This window comes from Pezoporus occidentalis, unplaced genomic scaffold (assembly GCF_034315485.1).
Source record: "Pezoporus occidentalis ecotype Australia unplaced genomic scaffold, CSIRO_AGI_Poc_V1 ctg264, whole genome shotgun sequence".
NCBI classification, from domain to species: Eukaryota; Metazoa; Chordata; class Aves; order Psittaciformes; family Psittacidae; genus Pezoporus; species Pezoporus occidentalis.
Genome location: NW_026914545.1, coordinates 544,505 through 563,994, shown reverse-complemented (window position 1 = coordinate 563,994; position 19,490 = coordinate 544,505). Strand labels below are relative to the sequence as shown.

At 42.1% G+C, this 19,490-nt stretch overlaps 1 protein-coding gene across 5 annotated transcripts in view; it reads right to left on the bottom strand.

Annotated features, from left to right (window-relative positions):
* ECPAS (Ecm29 proteasome adaptor and scaffold) overlaps positions 1-19,490 on the bottom strand; it is a 65,613-nt gene that overhangs the window by 6,477 nt on the left and 39,646 nt on the right. For all 5 annotated transcript variants that reach the window (XM_062624284.1, XM_062624285.1, XM_062624283.1 and 2 more), the window contains 21 exons: positions 18,686-18,809; positions 17,602-17,747; positions 16,472-16,526; positions 15,603-15,717; positions 14,644-14,709; positions 14,276-14,393; positions 12,211-12,378; positions 11,383-11,462; positions 10,494-10,599; positions 9,891-9,938; positions 8,815-8,936; positions 7,357-7,507; positions 6,500-6,565; positions 4,558-4,647; positions 3,979-4,045; positions 3,164-3,255; positions 2,995-3,061; positions 2,572-2,763; positions 1,571-1,779; positions 1,040-1,083; positions 302-494 (listed from right to left, as the gene is read on the bottom strand). In XM_062624284.1, coding sequence (XP_062480268.1) covers positions 302-494; positions 1,040-1,083; positions 1,571-1,779; positions 2,572-2,763; positions 2,995-3,061; positions 3,164-3,255; positions 3,979-4,045; positions 4,558-4,647; positions 6,500-6,565; positions 7,357-7,507; positions 8,815-8,936; positions 9,891-9,938; positions 10,494-10,599; positions 11,383-11,462; positions 12,211-12,378; positions 14,276-14,393; positions 14,644-14,709; positions 15,603-15,717; positions 16,472-16,526; positions 17,602-17,747; positions 18,686-18,809 — 2,319 coding nt within the window. The remainder of the gene's footprint in view (positions 1-301; positions 495-1,039; positions 1,084-1,570; positions 1,780-2,571; positions 2,764-2,994; positions 3,062-3,163; positions 3,256-3,978; positions 4,046-4,557; positions 4,648-6,499; positions 6,566-7,356; positions 7,508-8,814; positions 8,937-9,890; positions 9,939-10,493; positions 10,600-11,382; positions 11,463-12,210; positions 12,379-14,275; positions 14,394-14,643; positions 14,710-15,602; positions 15,718-16,471; positions 16,527-17,601; positions 17,748-18,685; positions 18,810-19,490) is intronic.

Below are 19,490 nucleotides of genomic sequence, written 5' to 3'. Positions count from 1 at the left end.
AGGGTTGGAAAGGACCTTAAGATCATCTAGTTCCACAGGCAGGATCAGGGCAGTGCTGGGAAGGACTCTGCCTAGAGAGCAGTTGGGCCAATTTATAATATGGGCCACACAGGTACAACCCCCCAGCGGCTCATCAGCAGTCTGGTATTCATTCAGACCCACTGGCTGAGTGTGGGGTATTCCACACATCATCAGCCTTCTGGCCAGAAACCTGGCATGAATCCAAGCATCAGCCAGACTGTCATCACCACTTGGGTGTTTTGTTTTGAAAGAGGGAAAATTCAGCAAGCTGAACTGTCACCTTCTTTATCATGGGGAAGACGATATCTGCCAGCTCCTGGAACCGGTCTTCCTTTGTTGCCTGCAGCACCCCAGCTGCACAGCGCAGTGCCACCATCTTGTACTTCAGGTTCTCTTTCCGACATTCTTTCAGGACAGCCTGGACAATATCACTGATGGGGGGCTGGCCAGGCACTGACTTCTGTAGCTCTGCACTGAAATACAAGGCACACACGAACTATCAGACTGACAGTAATCCCCTCCCAAACAATGCTTTTCCCATACCTAGGAGGCAATTCTTGTGTCTAGGCACAGGGGTGCCTACCGACAGCTGTAACTGAAGTTACAGTCTGATCCTCTTCTTCGCTCTTACCCTGTCCTCCCTCATTTCTTTGTCTTCACTCACATGCTTCCAACATACTTCCCTGCCTTTCCTCTTCTTCTACCTCTTCCTCTCTTTTAGCCTTTAATGTGTCTATCCTTCCCTTTAGCCTCCTCTTTCTTTTTAGTAATTCTCACCTCTCAACATCCTCTTCTTTGCCCTAAATCAACCATTTATCTCTGCAGGTCTCTCTGAAGCATCACTTGCCCCTCTCAGCATTCACCACTGACCCACAGATTGGCAAGCGGAGCAGATTCCTCCTGAGCTGATGGGAAATAACGATGGTGTTCACAAATGTATAGTCTCCTTAGCACCACACGGGCAACACTGTACAACAACTTCCTTTTTGAGATCCCAGATCCTAAGAGTACCACTTACTTGCATGCAGAGACGACACTGGCAATGGCCTTTAACAGCTCCTCCTGCAATGAATAAAACAGATACCACTGAGAAATGCCACGCAACCAAATGGCACAGTCCTGCTGCGCAGGGAAAGCCTTTGCACTCTGGTGCGAGAGGTGGTGGGGGAATATTTCTATGACACCAGCCTAGAGAAAAAGCGCTACTCCTGCTGTAGAGGCTGCAGAGGACTTGGCATTCCATCTGCACTGAACTAGCAGTGGAAAATTGCCTTGCAGCACCTCTGAGCAGAAGCTAGGACACCTCAACGCTAGAATATGGCGCAGAGCAAGTAGTTTAAGTGGAACCGAAATCCTAAAGCAATATGAACACCACATACTTGTTTTCCCTGTCATTTTTGTATCTGCTGAACGAATACAGGGCAAAAGGCAGACCTCCTAAGCCAGAGTTCCTACACATGCTGCCCTGCAGCACAGAATGTTATGTGTCCTGGCTCAAGGGCTGCATGCTGGTGCTCAGTGATCCATGAGGTGACACTTCCTTTCTTACCTTCCCAGTCCAGGTTCTCCCTGGCAGGCCTTGCAGCAGTGCTGACAGCACTATGCCGAGATGTGGTGGTACAAGGGAGCCTGTCTGCTTAGCAATTGATGCCATTGCTGCTGCTCCCTGGGCTTTCATCTTCCAGGACTGGGACTGCAGAGCTTTCTGGGTAATGGTTATCAACTCCTGCATGTACAGCCTGATGCCACCCTGTGTACCTGCACATCAAACAGGAAAACTGTAACTGTGCTGTGAAACAAACAAAAACCTGATTTTTTTTTTTTTTTTGCGGGGGTGGGGGGTGGTTGTGAGTGAAGGCAGAAAAAGCAGTTACAGGTTTGGGTTTTTTCTTTATTTTGGGGGGAAACGGGTGGATGAAATGTATCAGCCAGGCCTGCTTCAGGCAATGGGGTGAGGAATTCCTCCCAGTTACATTCCGAGACACTTGAAAAGTAATCTGAGGGACCAGATCCAAGAATCAGGTCAGAGAAGGAACCAGCAAAACCATCTCACCATGCATCCAGATCTCCTTCCACATGCATAAAGTATAGCAAAATAGCCCTTCTTTAGCTCAGATTCATTCACTGAGGTTAAAGCCACAGGCACCTCCACACAGATCTCCAACCTGAGACACAGGCCAAAGCCTCCTATAACTTCAGGGTGTGCAAAGCAACCCTTAAAGGCTGGCATCAAAATTTCCAAAGCTGTCCAGCTCTCTGTGCCACAATCAGGGACATGTTACAGTGACATTCAGTGCTTCACAGTCTTAGAATACTTCTAACTGTGCCTGTGTATCCTCAGCAATCACACCTCTGTAATTATTTTAAATAGCCACAGAGAAGCTAACCTGCTGAAACTCATACATGACATCTTTAGCAAGAAAGAAAATGGAAACAGACCACCCAAACCTTTTGCCACAAGAATTCTGTATTTCCAAAATGGATTCCCAGAAAGCATATTTCTTGCCCCATGCTTCCCAGAAAGCTTTTACTGCTCCTAAAACAACTTACCAGGTACATTTTCCTGCCATACTTCAGTCCACAGAGTAGAATTCTCTTTCTCTCCTTTCTCTTCATCAGGAAGCTCATGCATGCCAAGAAAAGCCAATGGCAGCACATGTTTGGCATGGCTCTTCACTACATCTGGGCTGTAGCGTCCCATAGAATGCACAGTTAAAGCACAGCCTGTCCTGTAAACTGGCTCTGAAGGAGCAAAGCAGTCACACATTATTACTGGGAAGCAGGATTTCCTTTAACTGCTTCGTCTGCTTCTTGGGAAGCAGAGGGATGCACAATATTGTATAATGACGCATGGGAATTACTCAGCCAGTGAAACAGCATCACAATATAGAAATGTTTCTTTACCAGCTTTTGCTATGACCAGGAACCTTTCTGCACTGTATTCTGTAACTGAACACCCCCAAAGCAACATACCTTCCTTCTCCATGTACCAACTGCTGAGTTTGTGCAGCAGCTTCTCAGTGCTAGTGTCTCGGGAAGTCTGTAACAGGGAGAGACTTAGATTACTCCAACACTTTAGAAAAGCCCAGCCAACAACAAAAAAATAAAATTAAACTTAAAACTGCCTTAAACCCCAACTCACCCGGACTAGGTGCCCCATAGCAAAGGCAAAAGACTTCTGTATCACGCTGTTGCGATCTGTTAGGCCACTAAGTAAAGCACTCATAAGTTTGCCTGTTGGAATAGATTTTATCATAAGTATCCTATTTTTATTGCTGTGGCAAGAATTACAATAGCCTGCATTTCATTAATTGAATGAGCTTAGGCATTTTTCCTCATCACATGTTTGTGGGGTTATAGGTCTGTTAGTCCTTACGTTTAAACAAGTGCACAGTGTAACACAGCAAAACTGAGAAGAAACTAGCGTTTTGAAAGCCGCAAACTGCACACTTTGACTGGTAATGTTCCTTTATGCAAGCATCCCAGCTCATCATGCTGTCAGCTTGCTTTCTGTTTTGCAACAGAAAGGTGACCTCCTTTCCATTATCGAATCACAATAAATTGTAAAGAGAAGACTGAGACCCAAGGAAGCAAAGTCCCTATTTATGGTTCCCCCATAGCTCAAGTTGAAGAAACAAGTGCTATTGATAGCATTGCATTGTTTGTCTGCTCCAAGAAAGTCTAGAGAAAATTCTGTTTGTTCCTGCTGGGCCCTAGAGAATTCCCTCAAATCCCTCCCTGCTCTTCTTTCAACTTGATGAGGTACTTAACATCCAAAGGACCTACCCCCAGCATGCCAGTCTCATACAAACTGCAACTGCAAACAGCTCTCTGAGGAAAATACACAGGTAAAGGTCATTCATGTGATAAAATCAAGGGCCAGTAGGGAGGAAATAATACCTACAGAACAGCAACACAAAAGTACCTTTAAAGCCTGACACCAGAAACAAACCTCACCTGAATAAGGTGCTAAGTCCTGAGGACACTGTGTGGTTAAAGACACGATTACACTGGCACAGCCTCCCTGGAAGATTGCAAGGGAAAATAAAGGTGAGATGAAACAGTCTTAGCCCCTGGCTATTTCTGTTGATACTTTCTGCAGTGTTATACACATTCTTATGACATGATCTAGGCCCACAAAGCCTCTCCCCTGATAAGCTGGGAGCCAACAGTGGAAGCAGAAAAACTGTTTGCAACAAATGAATTACAAGAATTGAATTAAGTAGTAAAAAGGTTACCAGGACCTACGCTCAGGACAGATGGTCCTGGAATACATACAGGGACCAAGAACAACCTTCTGCGCTCAAGTGTTACAGAGCACAACAGCTATATAGCCTAGGGGAGGTTAAGGCAGCACATACTCAGAAAATTACAAGTCTGGTAGTAATGTAGGTGGCTTGAGACCCAGATATAAAGACTCCAGCACAATCCCAAGCTGTTGCTTTAAGAGAGACAGTCAAAAGAAGCATATTTACGTTGATACTGCTTGTGTTTCCTTCTCTGTTCCCAAATGGAGTACTAAAGTCACAGACATACCTTTGTGCCAAGGCCTACTCCACTTTTGATCAGCTCACACAGCCGAGGAACCAGCTCACCCAGGACAGAAACATCCAAATACTGCAAGCTCTAGAGAAAGGCAAGGGACCAGGGAGCGGGGAAAAGGGTGGTGGAAGGGGGAAAAAGAAAAAGAAAGGTAATAGTGGCAGTCTGAAGCTGGTCTACTTTCAGCTGAGGCCTGCCTTTAGGTGAAGGTCTTTAGCTGAATTGTGAGAGTTTGCTGTACAGTGGGAAAAAGGCACCACAAATTGGCTTTCACCACACAGATTCTCTTGTGCCACTTCTGTGCTGAGATGACCCTGCCAAAATTACTATTTGCTAGAACTGATGCTTCCCTGCACTCCAACTGTTTAGAAAGCTGAAAGTAACACACTAGCAAGAACTCTCTTTGGGGAGGGAAAGAGATGCAAAGGTGCGCACATCTCAGGACAAACCCAGCATTTCCAGAACTGTCTGAAACCCTGAAAAAATAACATATCCAAACTAGATGATGAAACAAATCTAGTTAGGGCAATTTTTAAACAGGTCAAGACAAAACAAGCGGTATAAATGACAAAGGTACAAGAGTGTTACTGGTACTATACTGGTATCACTTCTAACTCCTATACCTAAAATGCCACCGGGCAAAACAGAAAGCTTCGTATAGCCAGCACTCTCTGTAGCACACTGTCTGCAGAGGGGAGATCCATCCTCTAGCAAATGCAAGGATCACATAATAACTGAAAGCTTCAGATATCCCATCAGCTGTCACTTTCCCCTCCTGCACCAATATAGTGAAAGGAATAATCCTTTACAATGTCCCAGCCAGCCCCAGAATATAGAGCAATAGACAGAAGGTTAGTCATAAACCAGGATATCTTCACACTACTCCAGGAAAGCCATACTATCATTCCACTCTCTTAAGAGATCCCCAGCACTATCAGGGCTGCACAACTGCCCCAGGGCTGGCAGGAGAGAGCCACAGTCTGGCGGAGGGGCAGCAGCAGCCGCTGTAGCCTGCAGGATGGCAGTGAGTACACTTTTACACAGGTCCTTTCGTTCCCAGCCACTTTACACACTGTTTATAGAGCACCCCACCTGACACCAGACTCAGCTTCACATGCTGCTCGGTACAGGACTTGCTGCTGTTACTTTTCCATAAGCACAGGAAACAAAGAATAGCTCTGGTGACTATGCTTCTCTTAATAGTGCTTGCACCTCCTGCTTGCTTGCATGCCCCTGGCTGTGAGCAGTGCCTCAGCAGAAAAGAGCTGCCTTTTCTCTGGGAAGGGACAGGCTCTTACAGAGGCTAAGGAGCTCTGCCAAGACAAACACCACAGCACATTGTCTGGGCATCAGCAACTCCTCCTCCAGCAGCTGGAAACCCTGGTGCCGAACACCAGCTACTGACAGTGCTTTCAATGATATCAGCATTTCTTCTAAGTATCTCCCCCATCAAAACATTGGCAAGGCCCGGGTAGGGATTATCTTAAGGCACCATGAGGCAAGGGCTAGACAGCAATATATACCTTAAGAGCAACAACTATCACCAGTTGGAGACCCAGGTGAGAAGCTGATTGTGGAAATGAGGGCCAGAGAAAAAGAGAAATAGCAGCCAGCATAATCCAGAACCAACTGAGCCCCCATTCAAATTAAAACACTTGAAAGATGTCCCTTTCATCAAGACAGGCAGGTCTACGGGTGTAGAAACAACCCATGTGACACCAAATGGAGCCAAGATTATTCACAACTGATCTGAGGAACAAGCTGTGGCATTGGGATGAAATAAATCAGCACATGAAAAAGAAGGTGGACAGCCATCCACATACAGATATGACAACAAAATGAACCCTGAAGAGGTATTCTGCAAAGCTTCCCTTTGATTCATACTCTTCTCCTACAACTTACCTTATAGTGGAACCCTTCTCAATCAGGTACTTACCATGTTAATGGTTTCCATCATGGGAGATGACTTGACAGCATTAAGTCTGGCACTATCCATTGCAGTCTGGAGATTAAAAAACAAAAAAAAAAAAGGGGGGGGAACCCAAAATCAAATGTAAACTCAACATGAAAACAGTGGAAAGGGCAACATCAGCTGAAACTTGCTACCTCACAAACTCAAACCAAATTCCATTTCAGATGCATATAGACAGAAAGACATTATGTTTACAGACTACGAAAGCCTCCCTTTCAGAGGCAGAAGGATGTTCTAGCTAGAGTACATGAGAATGAAATTAGCTAAATTTGCTTCTGAACAGTGGGTTTCACTCACTTTCCCGTTAGACTGCTGCTGATTAATACAGTTCTTTGACAGAGATTAAAGGACACAGTGCTGACAACATCCACCTCCAGCCCACAGTGCTATAGCACATCTAATTTACCAGAACTTCTGCAGCTAATCTTTTGGGAAAAACAGAGAAATTTGACAGTCCAGGTGCATTCCACATAATTATTACAGACTGTCTCTTTGACTGTTTCACAGCTGTACATGGAGTGAAGTGACATCTAACAACAGTTCTAAGACTGTTCTTCAGTTTCTGAAATGTGGTGGTTTAGCAAATAAAAAAAACCCACAACCCTTTAAAAAAAAGAAAAAAAAAGGCAAACAAAAAACTAAACCCCACATTTGTCCAGCCATATTCCAATGACCAAACTTTATTAGTAACTTACTAGCTGTTTCTCTTTTTTCTCTTGAACACCCCTCAACCAAATCTGCTATTTTTCTGTTTACCAAACGAAGCTTATATCTTTGTCATCTCTGTTCTGTTGATACTTTCCCATAGCAATTGCACTTACTTTCTCCTGCTCCGTTGCACAAAGACTCAAATAATTGAGGACTTGAGGTTCCAGCACACTCAAGGATTCCAGCAGAGCTGGGATAAGTTTTGGTGCATGAGGTTTCAGCATAGACCCAGCACTTTTACTGATCTTCACAAGAGTGTTTATGCTAGAAAAAGATCAAAGGGAAGGTTAACACAGAAACACAGACTTAGCTGAGAAACCACTCTGATTTACTCTAATCCAGTACCAACAAAAAGGCCAATACAAATCTCAGATACACCAATATAAATCCACCTGCAAACAAAAATCTGTGTATTTTTCTGCTTAAGCAAAATAATATCCTAGCCCTGAGCTTCCAACTGATGCTACACTTTGCAGAGATTGCTTACTTTGGTCAGGGTATCATTAAAGGAATGGGCAAAGAGGCAGTACCACAGACAGGTGTAAGAAGAATTAACACATTTTCATGTTTTAAAGAAGCTCTGGGCAAAGTCATCCCAGAGATATCCACTATCTCTGCCCAAGAAAAACAAATTACAATGATCTGTTCAAATACCATGTGTCAGTTTCAGACTCACCACATCTCTCAGGCTGCATTTTGACACAGGGTTTTCCTATCTTCAAAAGGGATTAAAAAATTCAAGTAGTATTTATTATAATGTGTTAGGAGCTCTCTAACCTTCCTGCATAATCAAGTTCAATAAAAGAAAATTACTTTTGCAAAGACCAGCCATACATCTGGCCTCAATTTTCCAGCCTGTCTTTCACACAAATGAAGGACTAAACAAGGTTACAAAGTGGCAAGCCTATGAAATGTCTACATATCAAGGGACACTGAACCCTTACAAGACATAAAATGTATTTGAACAGCATGAACAAGTGCAGTCGCCTCTGGGATGCATTACTCACAACCTGACTGTTTCAAGAGCTACCATGGGACTTTCTGTCTACAAGCAGAAGACATATGCTAGTCCTGAAGATAAGTCTCCAGCGCAGCAAACTGCTTGCAGATCAGTTTGCCAGTCATACAAGGAGAAAAGAACTTCCTGCTGGGAACTGAATCTGGGCATTTTCAGAGAGGCCAGATACTTTCAAAAGATGCGTACAGCTTTTGGGGCTGCTGTTTGAACTCAGTGAGAAAACGACTCAGCAGGAAAGCAGCCCTGAGGAGAAACTTGCCCCTTCAAACACACAGAACATTCTGCAACTTGAGCAAATAAGCTGGGTCTCTCTGGGACAACTGTGAGGGTGGTGAGACACTGGCATAAGCTGTCCGTAAATGCTGTGGCTCTTCACAGCCAGGCTGGATAGGGCTTGGAGCAACATGGTCTAGTGGAAGGTGTTCCTGCCTATGGCATGGGTTTGGAACTAGATGATACGTGAAGTCCCTTCCAACCCGAACCATTTTATGATTCCAATGTTCCATGAAATCATGATACAACCCCCAGGGAACTTATATGATGCAAAACTAACCTGAGAGACCGGACTTCAGCAACTGTGCTTACTATCCCTTTGTCTAGGAGGCAAGGGAGTAATACAGCTATCGTCTTCTGACCCACTGCTCCTTTAGAGGGCTCACACATTTTCACACAGACCTGGGGACAAGTGAGAATCCACGTTGGAAGCATGTACAAATCTGCTCAGATTACATTAAAGCACCTTTTCCTTCCAACAGAGGAAGTCAATGGCAACTACAGCAACTGCTCAAAGCCAAACAAAGGCTCTGTTATATTTTCATTCTCCTCTCCAGGAGGTACTTAAGCCAAGTCACATCCAGAAAAGGAGCTAGAGTCAGCTTCCAGAAAAGCCAAATTCAGAACTTAGCAGGCCTTGACGTGTATCCAGATGATGAGACAGACCAAATGACCTCTCAGTTAAGGGACAGCCTCTCAGCCACATGGATTCAAATATTCCACTAGGCAGAAAAGGCCCAGGTCAGAAGAGATTCTGCAATTGCAACATTTTGGAACAAGATCACAACTTGCGCCATTGAAATGTCACACTGCATGCACCATGAAGGTTGTGATTTCACACACAGCTTTTAAGATCTGTTTCCATTTCCACTGATCTGACTTTGTGAAAGGAATACCAAACAAAATATTAAGTGATACATATACTACACTGTCACTAACAGCACCAGAGTGTGAAGTCCAGAGTCGATTACTTTGTTTCACACCAGTTAAGGTTCCACTGGGCTTGGTCAACTACATCAGTTGGACTTGAAGTTGTATGAAATTTCCTTGAATACCATCCCCAGTGGGACAAAAAGGACAGAGGGAAAAACACAGTTCATTATATCCCTCCTTTGGTTGTTTAAGACTTAACATTGCATTATCCTCAAGCAGCATCAAAAAAAGTACAGAAGAAGATATGGTCAAGCTTATGACTGCTTCCTAGGGGGCTGTTCTGTTTATCGTAACTACTTCATACTGGAGGTCTTTTCAAAACAACAGCCTACGGTAAACAGGTCATTCCTGTAAATATGATGCTGAATCATTACCTAACATCAAAATCATACATGTCTCCATGTGCAAATGCTGAAGTTTTACCTTGCTTAAAGTTTTTAGGGCGAGATCTGCTGCCTTTCGCACAGTTTCCTAAAAAACAAGTCAACAATCCATTGTTGCTATTTTGAAAACTTCTCCACAACAACTCATATTAACTCATATCACTCATACTGACAAGGCTATACCCATGGCTAATACGTAACATGGTATTTGCCACAAAAAATTTTGACTCTGGTCCATCTGAGTATCTGGTATACTCAGTGACAAATACATTAACACAGCTGAAACCTAGAAGGAGCTGAGGACTCTGACTTCATAGATGCAAGTCATTTAAGCACACATGAAGCACAAAATAAATGTTTCTATACTCAGGAGTTAGGTAAAAATTTAGAAGTTCTTTCATATCCAGGAAAAATGCTGAGCCATCAAGAATAAGCACTTCAGGAACAAAAACCAACACTTAAAATACACGAAGAATTTCCAAGGTGGCATGGAAATGTTAACTGCCGAATTATTTGTCTGCTTAATCCCCAAAACTCCCACTGGCTTCAACTTGACTTCTCCGAGAATCTCTCTTTAAACATCTTAGAGCTTGATCACTGTACTTTCTGTTGAAGATTCCCTTTCAATTATCAGTTCCATTACCTTAATGTCATCTTGCACTCTGAATAGTATTTCCCATATCTCTGGAAGCTTGTCTATAATGTCATCCAAAGATCTTCCTCTTAGTAAGTCATTCAACGCCAGACAGCTGCAAACAAGAGATTTTATGTCCTTCATATGGTGTACTTATTTGCTATAGGTGTATACTCAGATATGCTCATATGTATAAGCAAACCGTTAAAAAAAACTAAGAACTGTTTCACATTCCTTATTTTCCCCATGCCTAAATGTACACCATCATAATAATGCCTCCTTTAGTAGACAAAAAAAAAAAAAAAGGTTCAGCCAGTCAGGTGAAATCTGACATGAGTGACAGCAAGTGAGAAAGGCTGTTGTGGTGGAAACTGCTGTCGCAAACATTCCAATTACAAAATCATTACAGATGCTTTTCTGTGAGTACAGGACAAAACCAAACCAAAATGGTCTAAAATCTAGGACTGAAATTAAAATGGAAGTTTTCAACACAGTATAACTACAAATCATTATAAATAAAAAAACAATTTAATAAAAATGGGATATAGACTGGCACCCTGCTGCCAAGTATGTATACAGCCACACTGCCAAGGTTTTCTAATATTAAGCAATATTTCAGGTCCAAGGACAGGCAAGAACTTTGTGACCAGAGAACTCCTCCTTCAGCAAATGCTGTTTAGTATCACCTTCAAGCCACATGCAATAACAAATTTCAGGCTCAATGAAGCAAATAGCTTCAAGATTTTATTACACTTCAAGTGCAGACTACTAGACCAGGCTCTATCTTGATGAAAGGATGTGTCCTCTTTCCCCCCCTCAACTTCTTCAAGTTAACAGATTTGTGATGAAGAAAAGAACAGAGTTCAAAAGAAAAATATGTTACTTTTTCTAGCAATACCTGGACTCCCTGATCCTCCACAGACTGCTGGTTAGGTTACAGATCAAATCCTCAAGAATTTCCTTCATGTACTTATCAACCTATTATTAGAAAAAAAGGCAAAATAATGAAACAAGCATGGACAATTCATCCTTGTCTTGTACTGTGAAGAAGACAAGTTTCTTTTGAACAGCACAACCTGCTTGTAGCCACAGGAGATGAATTAATAATTCCCAGATCTGACCCCATGCAAACTTACTCTGACTTTGCTTTAAACATGCCATTTCCTGCACCGCTTGAGGGCTTAATGTGACAGAGAAGACAAGAAAAGAGGAAGTCCCTCAGTCCTTTATCAACTGAACTGTTTAGATGCAGCAGCAAGCACAGATTTACAGCAATGGCATCTCACAAAAATCATTTATTCTTAAACTTGTCTCAGAGAAGCTGCTTCCCATGGGCTTCCTCCCACTTAAAAACTGAGGAATCGTATTTAGATGCTCTTGCTCTAAGAAGGGCATCTTAGGGCATAAGAAATCCTGAAGAGCTTCTCATAAGCAATATGAAAACAATATCCAAGTGTGGAAAGACTACAATTCAAGTAAATCATAAATTTTACCGCAGGCTGCACAAACAAGATCTGCGATTATTCTTTCATATATATAGGAGCATCCTCCTCTGTGCACTCTCCAGCTCATCCACAGATTTTAGTGCCTCTTTCTCCGCAGGACAATACCTCACCCCTTCCTGCATAGCCCCTTCTTTCAGAAGACACAACTGTTCAATAAGGATCTCCGAGACACTGCTGGCTAGCAGCAAACCCACCAATTCTGCACTTTGCTGCTCACTCACCATCGTCTTGTCGGTGACCAAGGCATTCCAAATGCTGGTCATTGCCTGTCGAATCCCCACATTGGGGTCAAACTGGTAACGGTATAGCCGGGGAAGAAGCTGGGGCAAAAATGGAGCCAGCTGCTCTCCAGCCTTGGCAGCTATCACATTAAAACCAAAAGCTGCTCCCTGAAATGACAAGAGAGTATTTGCTGAAACAACACTCACTCGTTCAGTCATTGCTTCTGAGTACACCATCACCAGAGGCAAACTGACAGATACAGTTCAGATTTAGACCAAATCAAAATGAGTAAAATGTTACCAGAATCAGTCCCCCATCAGTGCTACAGTACCACACTGATCTTAAGCATACAATCACACTCAACAGTCAACATATTAGTACTAAAGTTCCTTCTCTCCAACCTTCAAGATACTGACTGACCTTGTTTGCAAAAAGTGATGGTGGAGAATTAAAATTATGAAGATTTGAATATGTTTTTCCAGAAGAGATTCTTTCTGGGAAAGACCGGTGACTGGGCCACTGCTTCCCTACAACTTTGCTGCACTTACGATTAGATTAGATTAACTTAGGAACTGAGAAACTAAAAATAAAACAACTCCACTTTATCTCTACAATCTGAAAATTCTGGGGATTATAATTTTGCCTCCATCTATAATGAAACTCAAATATTCTTCTACCCTCTTTTCTTTCTTTCTTCACCACCCTCAATTCCGCTCTCAAATCTAACACAGTGGAATTGATGCAGGATAGCCCAAAACTAAATTGTTCAATACAGGTCAGTGCATTGAGTGTCTACTGATTTCATGTTTCCCGCTATGCAGTGTCAAAGGCTGCCACTCAAAATCCCACTCTAAGGATTTCACAGGGCAGGATATGCTGTCTGGGTTAATCTAAAAAAGGAAGAGTAATAAAGGCACCCCCTCAGCTAGAACTACTGCTGTGAGGAGCAAGGGGTTGCAGAAAGCATAAAGAAAAGGGAGGCATCATCTGCAAGGCCCTGAACAGCTTGCTCTGACTCACTCTTGTATGGAGGTTTGAAGCACAGACTTCCAGATGCCCCTCCAACTTAAATGATACTGCAAACTCAAATTCCAAAGCTCAGCCTACTCAGTCACTGAGTCGAATTTCTTGACTCATCCTAGCTGGTGAAATTCCATGAGGATCAGGAGCCTAATCGTGCTCCTGTGCGTCTCAAGTGCCAATGCAAAAAGAGACAAGCCTTGAGAGACGTGTCAACTTGTCAAACTCTGGATGAACGTTAATGCCGGGGCGTTTTTATTTTTGCACCAAGTGGTGTTTCTAGAGACTCAAAACGTCAGGCAGCAAGCATGAAAGAGCACAAAAGGTGCAACACAGTAGATGCAGCTACCAGAGTCTTCTGCATGAAAGAAGACTTTCCTTCCTGCTTTCCGGAGGAAAGATTTTCCATGCTTATGTAAAGCTAATGAAATAACCCTCAACTTAAAGCTCTGAAAAGTGTACTTAAATCTTCAAGTTTATGATGATACTTTTTTAAGCAGGATATGGATCCAAGAGTATTTTGGCTTTGCTAAAGGTCCCTATAGCTCTAAAATATCAAACTTGACTTGAAAAAGAATGCTTTGACAACAATGATTAAACTTGTGTATTGTCAATTGTTTTCTTCGCAACCTGTTCCTGAATGTTTTTTGCTCTTCCTTTTTACATAAAAAAAAAAAAAAAAAAAAAAATCACTCCGGCATCTCCAAATTTATCCAGCTTTGAAAATGTTATCTCACTGTTGGAACACATCAAGATCTGGCTCCCAAGCACACTCAAAAGTAAAAAGGAAGGATCCCAGTTGATATAGAGAGGAATGCAGGATGATATGAACCCTGTGATACCAATGTTTTGTTTTAAGAATTTCAAGTAATCTTAAATTTGTTCTTCAGGCAGATAAATTTGCATTGGACCTGACACCAAAGCATCAACAAATGTCCTCCCTGTGCAATTATGCATATTTCATACAACCAGAGCTAGAGAAAGGCAGTTATTGTTTCTGGAGTTCATAGTGGGAATGTAAATGGTATGAAAGCAGCAAATTACCTTTCGAGAATTCCACATGGCATGATGGTTGGCCAAATTCATGAATTTGTACACCAAGTCTGGTTGATTGAGATCACTAGCCAGTGAACAAAGCTCCTTGTAGGTAGAAAGGCCTTGACTTTGGAAAGCAAACGGGAAATCGGTATCACTATTTTTAGCTACACAAATGCCATAATAGGTAAAGCTATAGTCAACTCACAGCCTAAACCAGAGAGAAGTGAATACCCTATCTGTACTACCAGAAAATAGTTATGGTAACTCAGAGAACAATGAGGAACAAAAAGCTCAGGAAGTAGATTTGTAAGCAAGGGAATATAACAATATAACACTGATTATGTGCCTGACATTGAGACCATCAGTAAACTTACCCATCTGGGGTTTTGCTCAGGCCACCCTGAAACACCACAGTTTCTCCAGTCATCTCATGTTTGGCTCTGGTAGAAAAGAGGTCCAGTATTAGCTAAACCAAAAATCTACCCTTTAATGGACTGCATGCTGCAGGTCAAGTTTGTTTTCCTTCATCACTTCAGTAGCTTCCCATTCTTCCAGTTCCAGCCCCACAGAAAACACACGTGTGCGAAGCTACAGAATTTATAAGTAACCTCATTAACCTGCATCATGTGTAACATTAAACAGATGCTGCAGAAAGTGAGGGCTTTGCTGAGCAGTTAGGAGGTAAAAAGTCAAAACACTGAATGATGTCTTTTTATTTTCTGCACAGCAAATCTATACTTTAAAATGAAAAAAAAAAAAATCCTATTTCCATCCATCTTAATTCTTCCTGTTTACCACCACTGGATCCCAACACTCCCAACCTAGGTTATGTCACTTACAGCGGCCACATCCACACCAGGTTAGAGGGAGTGGGCTGTTAAAGAGCATTTTCAGCACTGACCAACAGAATTACTTGCCAGGACTCCTGGAAGACCAGCATTTTTCACACTAAAACTAACAAGCGACCACTCACACTTCCCCAGCAAAAGGTACATTTCAGACACAAGCAAGTTCCCAATTCTGCAACATTCACATCATGCATTGTCCTTTGCAATTACACAATTTCCTTCTGGAAATCCAACAAAACCCCAACTGATTTGAATCAGGACTAAATGATTTTGAAGCTTTGTTGAATGGAACAAAACCAGAACAAATTCAGTGACAACAACTCTAAGGTGAATTAAGAAATGTCTGAGTCTGACCCACTAGGAATACATGGATATTGACATGCCCTTTGCCTCAAAACATCTTTTTCCACACATGAGAGGCACATTTTTGTTCCCATCAAACATACTGCTCAGAATATTCTCACTTTATTCTGAGCTCACTGTACCTTTTCCCTGTCATAAGGGTATCAACAAGTGTCGTGACTAGCTCTTGCTGATCCTCTTCACTTCCTAGCTCATATATCAGCCCAAGACCTTTTGAAGCAACATCTTGACTAAGCTCTGCAAGAGGTTTTACAAGGTAAAATTAATGATAAGCATGTAATTAAGTAACAAACAAATTTCAAAAACAAGATTCAACCAAAATCATGATCTAGCAAAAACAGCTCTGTGCTGCAGTTCACAGGTTTCCATTTTAGAGCAGATCTAGTCTGGCAAGACACAAGCTTTGCATTCTGAAGCAACAATTTGTTCTGAACTAGGTGACATCTTCATGTTAATATTGTCACTACAGGTTTTGAAAGAGCAGAGAAAATTCCAAGAGTATTCTGACATGCTGCTGGTCCCTGAAGTTCAGCAAAGTTAGTGGTAATACTCTCTCCAACTTCAGTGAGTTTTGGATAGGCTGCCAGCTACCTCCCTTTCCACTAAAATCCACGGGAAGACGTACAAACCAAAATCTGCTAGCTTATAGAGGGCTTAAGAGTTCCTGTCCATGCAGAACTCTGCAATACACATCCTACTGTCCAAAGCAGAATAGAAGAAGCAATGAACATTTTCTGCTATTACAGTTTGAAGGGGCAAATGCAGAAAAAGATGCATTTGGTTAGCAAAGCACAGAAAAAGCTGCTTCTTATCTCTACATGCAATGACTAGAAATCATTCCTATTACATCAGAAATGGGATGTTTCTTCAGTCGTCTTTTAATGCTGACTGACAGAGGGCATGTAGGTGACTTTCTGGCAGTTCAAAAATTCCCTCCATCCTGTTAAATGCCTATGAAAAGACACAACCCTTAACATGTGATAGCACTTACCATCACTATCTGACAGAATTGAAACAAACGCACTTTGAATATCCTTGAGATGAGACTGTAAGATGAGAAAAAAAGGACATTATTATTTTCATCTCAGGTTTTGGGTCCTTCGTCTCGTCTCAACTTCCAAACAGATAAACAGAGACTACTGTATCAGTGGAGCTGCCTATTTGAGCTACACCTACAAGAACTGCTCTCCTTTCCAGACAGGTAAGCAGGAGCCTGACTGACAGTAACAGAAGGTAAGTTACTTTTCCAGCACCTTTCTACAACTACCATGCCATTAGTAAACATATTTTATTTTCCTTGCCTAATACATGTCAGTAATGCATCGTAAATCTGGCTTGCAGCAAGATGGGGCTATCCTGTGCGTGAGGACACTTTTCTTCATCCCCAAACTAGTGGATTTGGCCAACTCCCACGAGGTCCATTGTTTAGATTAGTATAATATGCGGCAAGGTTTTACATATAACAGCTTACAATTGCAAAGCACCTATTGTCCCAAAGCTCTTTACCTGAAGAGCACAAGATGGCTACTACATGGTCCCACCACAGTCTGTAGTACCTCTATGCAGGAAGAGAATAAAGCCTTACCAGCCAAAATGTTAAGTCCTTGTACAGGATCTTTTATATTCTCTCATTATAGACAAGCACCCTAAATATTATTAAATACACAGTACATGGATCACGCAACAGCTGTTCCTTGGTACCAAAGTTGTGATAACTTCTGAAACAAATGAGTCCAGAAATTCTCCCCCTTCTTCACCTCCTAGACCTCCTTTTAACATTTCCAAAAATAAATCCTAAGAATGGCACAGACCCCAACCTCTCCTCCACAAGAGAAGATGTCCTGCTCCTTCACCTTACAAAAGGCATTTACATTATGCTCACTCTGACCTGAGTGCCAGGTCAGAAATTTACAAAGGTGCCGAAAAGCCTCATTCATCTGCCAGTTAGTATGTTCTCCTTGTGACAAAAGATAAGCCATGTCTCAAAAAATCTCAGTAAGGACTGCACCAGCACTAGGGAAAAAAGGGCAATGGAAGTGAAGTGGAACGAAGGGAGAGAAAGGAAGCGAGAGGTAAAAACAGGGACAAGAAGCCAGCATCAGGAAAGGGCATATTTCTTACCTTAATTGCTTTGTGTGTGCTCAGCTTCTTCACCATTGACAGAAGCCAGATGCAAGCTGCCTGCCTAATGTGTGGGTTGGGGCTGATTATGTGCTTGTTCAAAATAAGGTCTAGGACCCAGGGAACCACATCATTCCCTTTCAAATCTATATGAAAAGAAGAAAGGTGGAGGGAAGAAGGGGAGCTTTGAGAATCAGACACACTCATCTTTACTTCCAACATAATGTGCAGCAGCAATGAAAAAATCTAGTTAGCCCATGAGTACCCAGATGACACCTTAATTTCTGCTTATTTAGGAAAAGCATTCACTGGAGTCACTAAGAAAGTGACTACTAATAGAAACACTGAATAGAGTCCTCCTAACCCTTCATAAAAGCATTTCAGAGCCTGTGGCCAAAAAGAGGCTGTCAGTTCATGCTGCATAAGACTTAGTGCTCTTTCCGTTAGGAGTCAAAACTTCTGGAGCATGGCAAGGTTCAGTTTCTAACCCTGTTCTGTACATGCTGAGCTTTGTGCACACTTAAGAGATCTAAAACCACCCTCACGACATTAAAAAACCTGTGTGCAGGTCTGAGGCTGATATGTCACTTAATCATATAATTCCAAGTTGCTGGAAATGCTTGCAATTTAATGTCATAACCCTATTTCCCAGTGCAGGCTTCAAAACGATATTCTGAAAGATTTATGTATGTTAAACCTGAAACTAACCCAACATGACAAACCAAAATGAAATAATAAAAGAAATTCAGTGTCAAGTGGCATGAATTAGATTTGAAGAAGCTATTTAACAGCACATGTAAACAGTGCATGAAATAAAGTCTTCATGGCAGGGGGGTTGGAACTAGATGATCTTAAGGTCCTTTCCAACCCCAACGATTCTATGATTCTATGATTCTAACCTCTGAGCAAATGGGACTTAAGAGGTGAAATGACCTGTATATAACCAGCATGAACAAACACAAATATCTCTTACTTCTATGGTTATAAAATCAACCACCACAGAAACAAATTTATGAAGTTCAGTGTTAGACTATAACAGAGAGTCTATGTTCCTCAACCCATCCTCTGTATTAGCAAAGCCTACCTGAAGGAGGGATATATTCCTCCTCTGTGACTGTCCATGCATCACGTGCAGCTACCGAGCTTGTCCCTACAGCAGCACTGGTAATAGCTTCACCAACGGTGAACTGCAGTTCTATTTGTTTGGCCTGAAAAACACAAGAGCCTTACTGACAGCCCTGAACACACACCAAAACTTTTGGCATGTACTCCACAGAACCACAGTCTCTCTTCCAATCCCAGTACACTTTTGGTGAACTGCTGAGACTATGTGGCAAGTCACATCCATTGAGATTGGTAAGGAAACTTATCCAGCTTCAGACTCTCCAAAAGGAATGGTAAGAGCTAGAATTTCCACACTTAACGTGTATCTCCTACAGAGCATTTGCTAGTCTCTGCAGAAGTTCAACTTAGCAGAGCACAGCACAGAAAGAATTAGAGACAGGATGAAAATAAAACAAAATTAAAACAAGACTGCCAGGCATCAACAAAAACTACTGCAGCTTTGCTGTGCAGTAGTAAAAGATTCTCCTGAAGTTCCATCCAGAAGTTGATCATTAATAAGAGATGCACAAATTTGTTATTCACATTAAAATAATTCAGACAATACTTTGCTTTACTTCTCTATCCTCTTCCTCTAGTCTCTAAGCTCTCAGAAACAGAATGTGTTGAACTCCGCCACTTTTTTTGTCATTATTTATGAATCTTGGGTCATAAGAACAGATTTCTGTACCTGCTTGGTGCCTACTAGATTGTTTTCCTTACTCTCTGGGAGCACAAAATGCAAAGGCATTTTGAGAAGCAAGCCTTTAGCTTCCTTCAATCTAAGA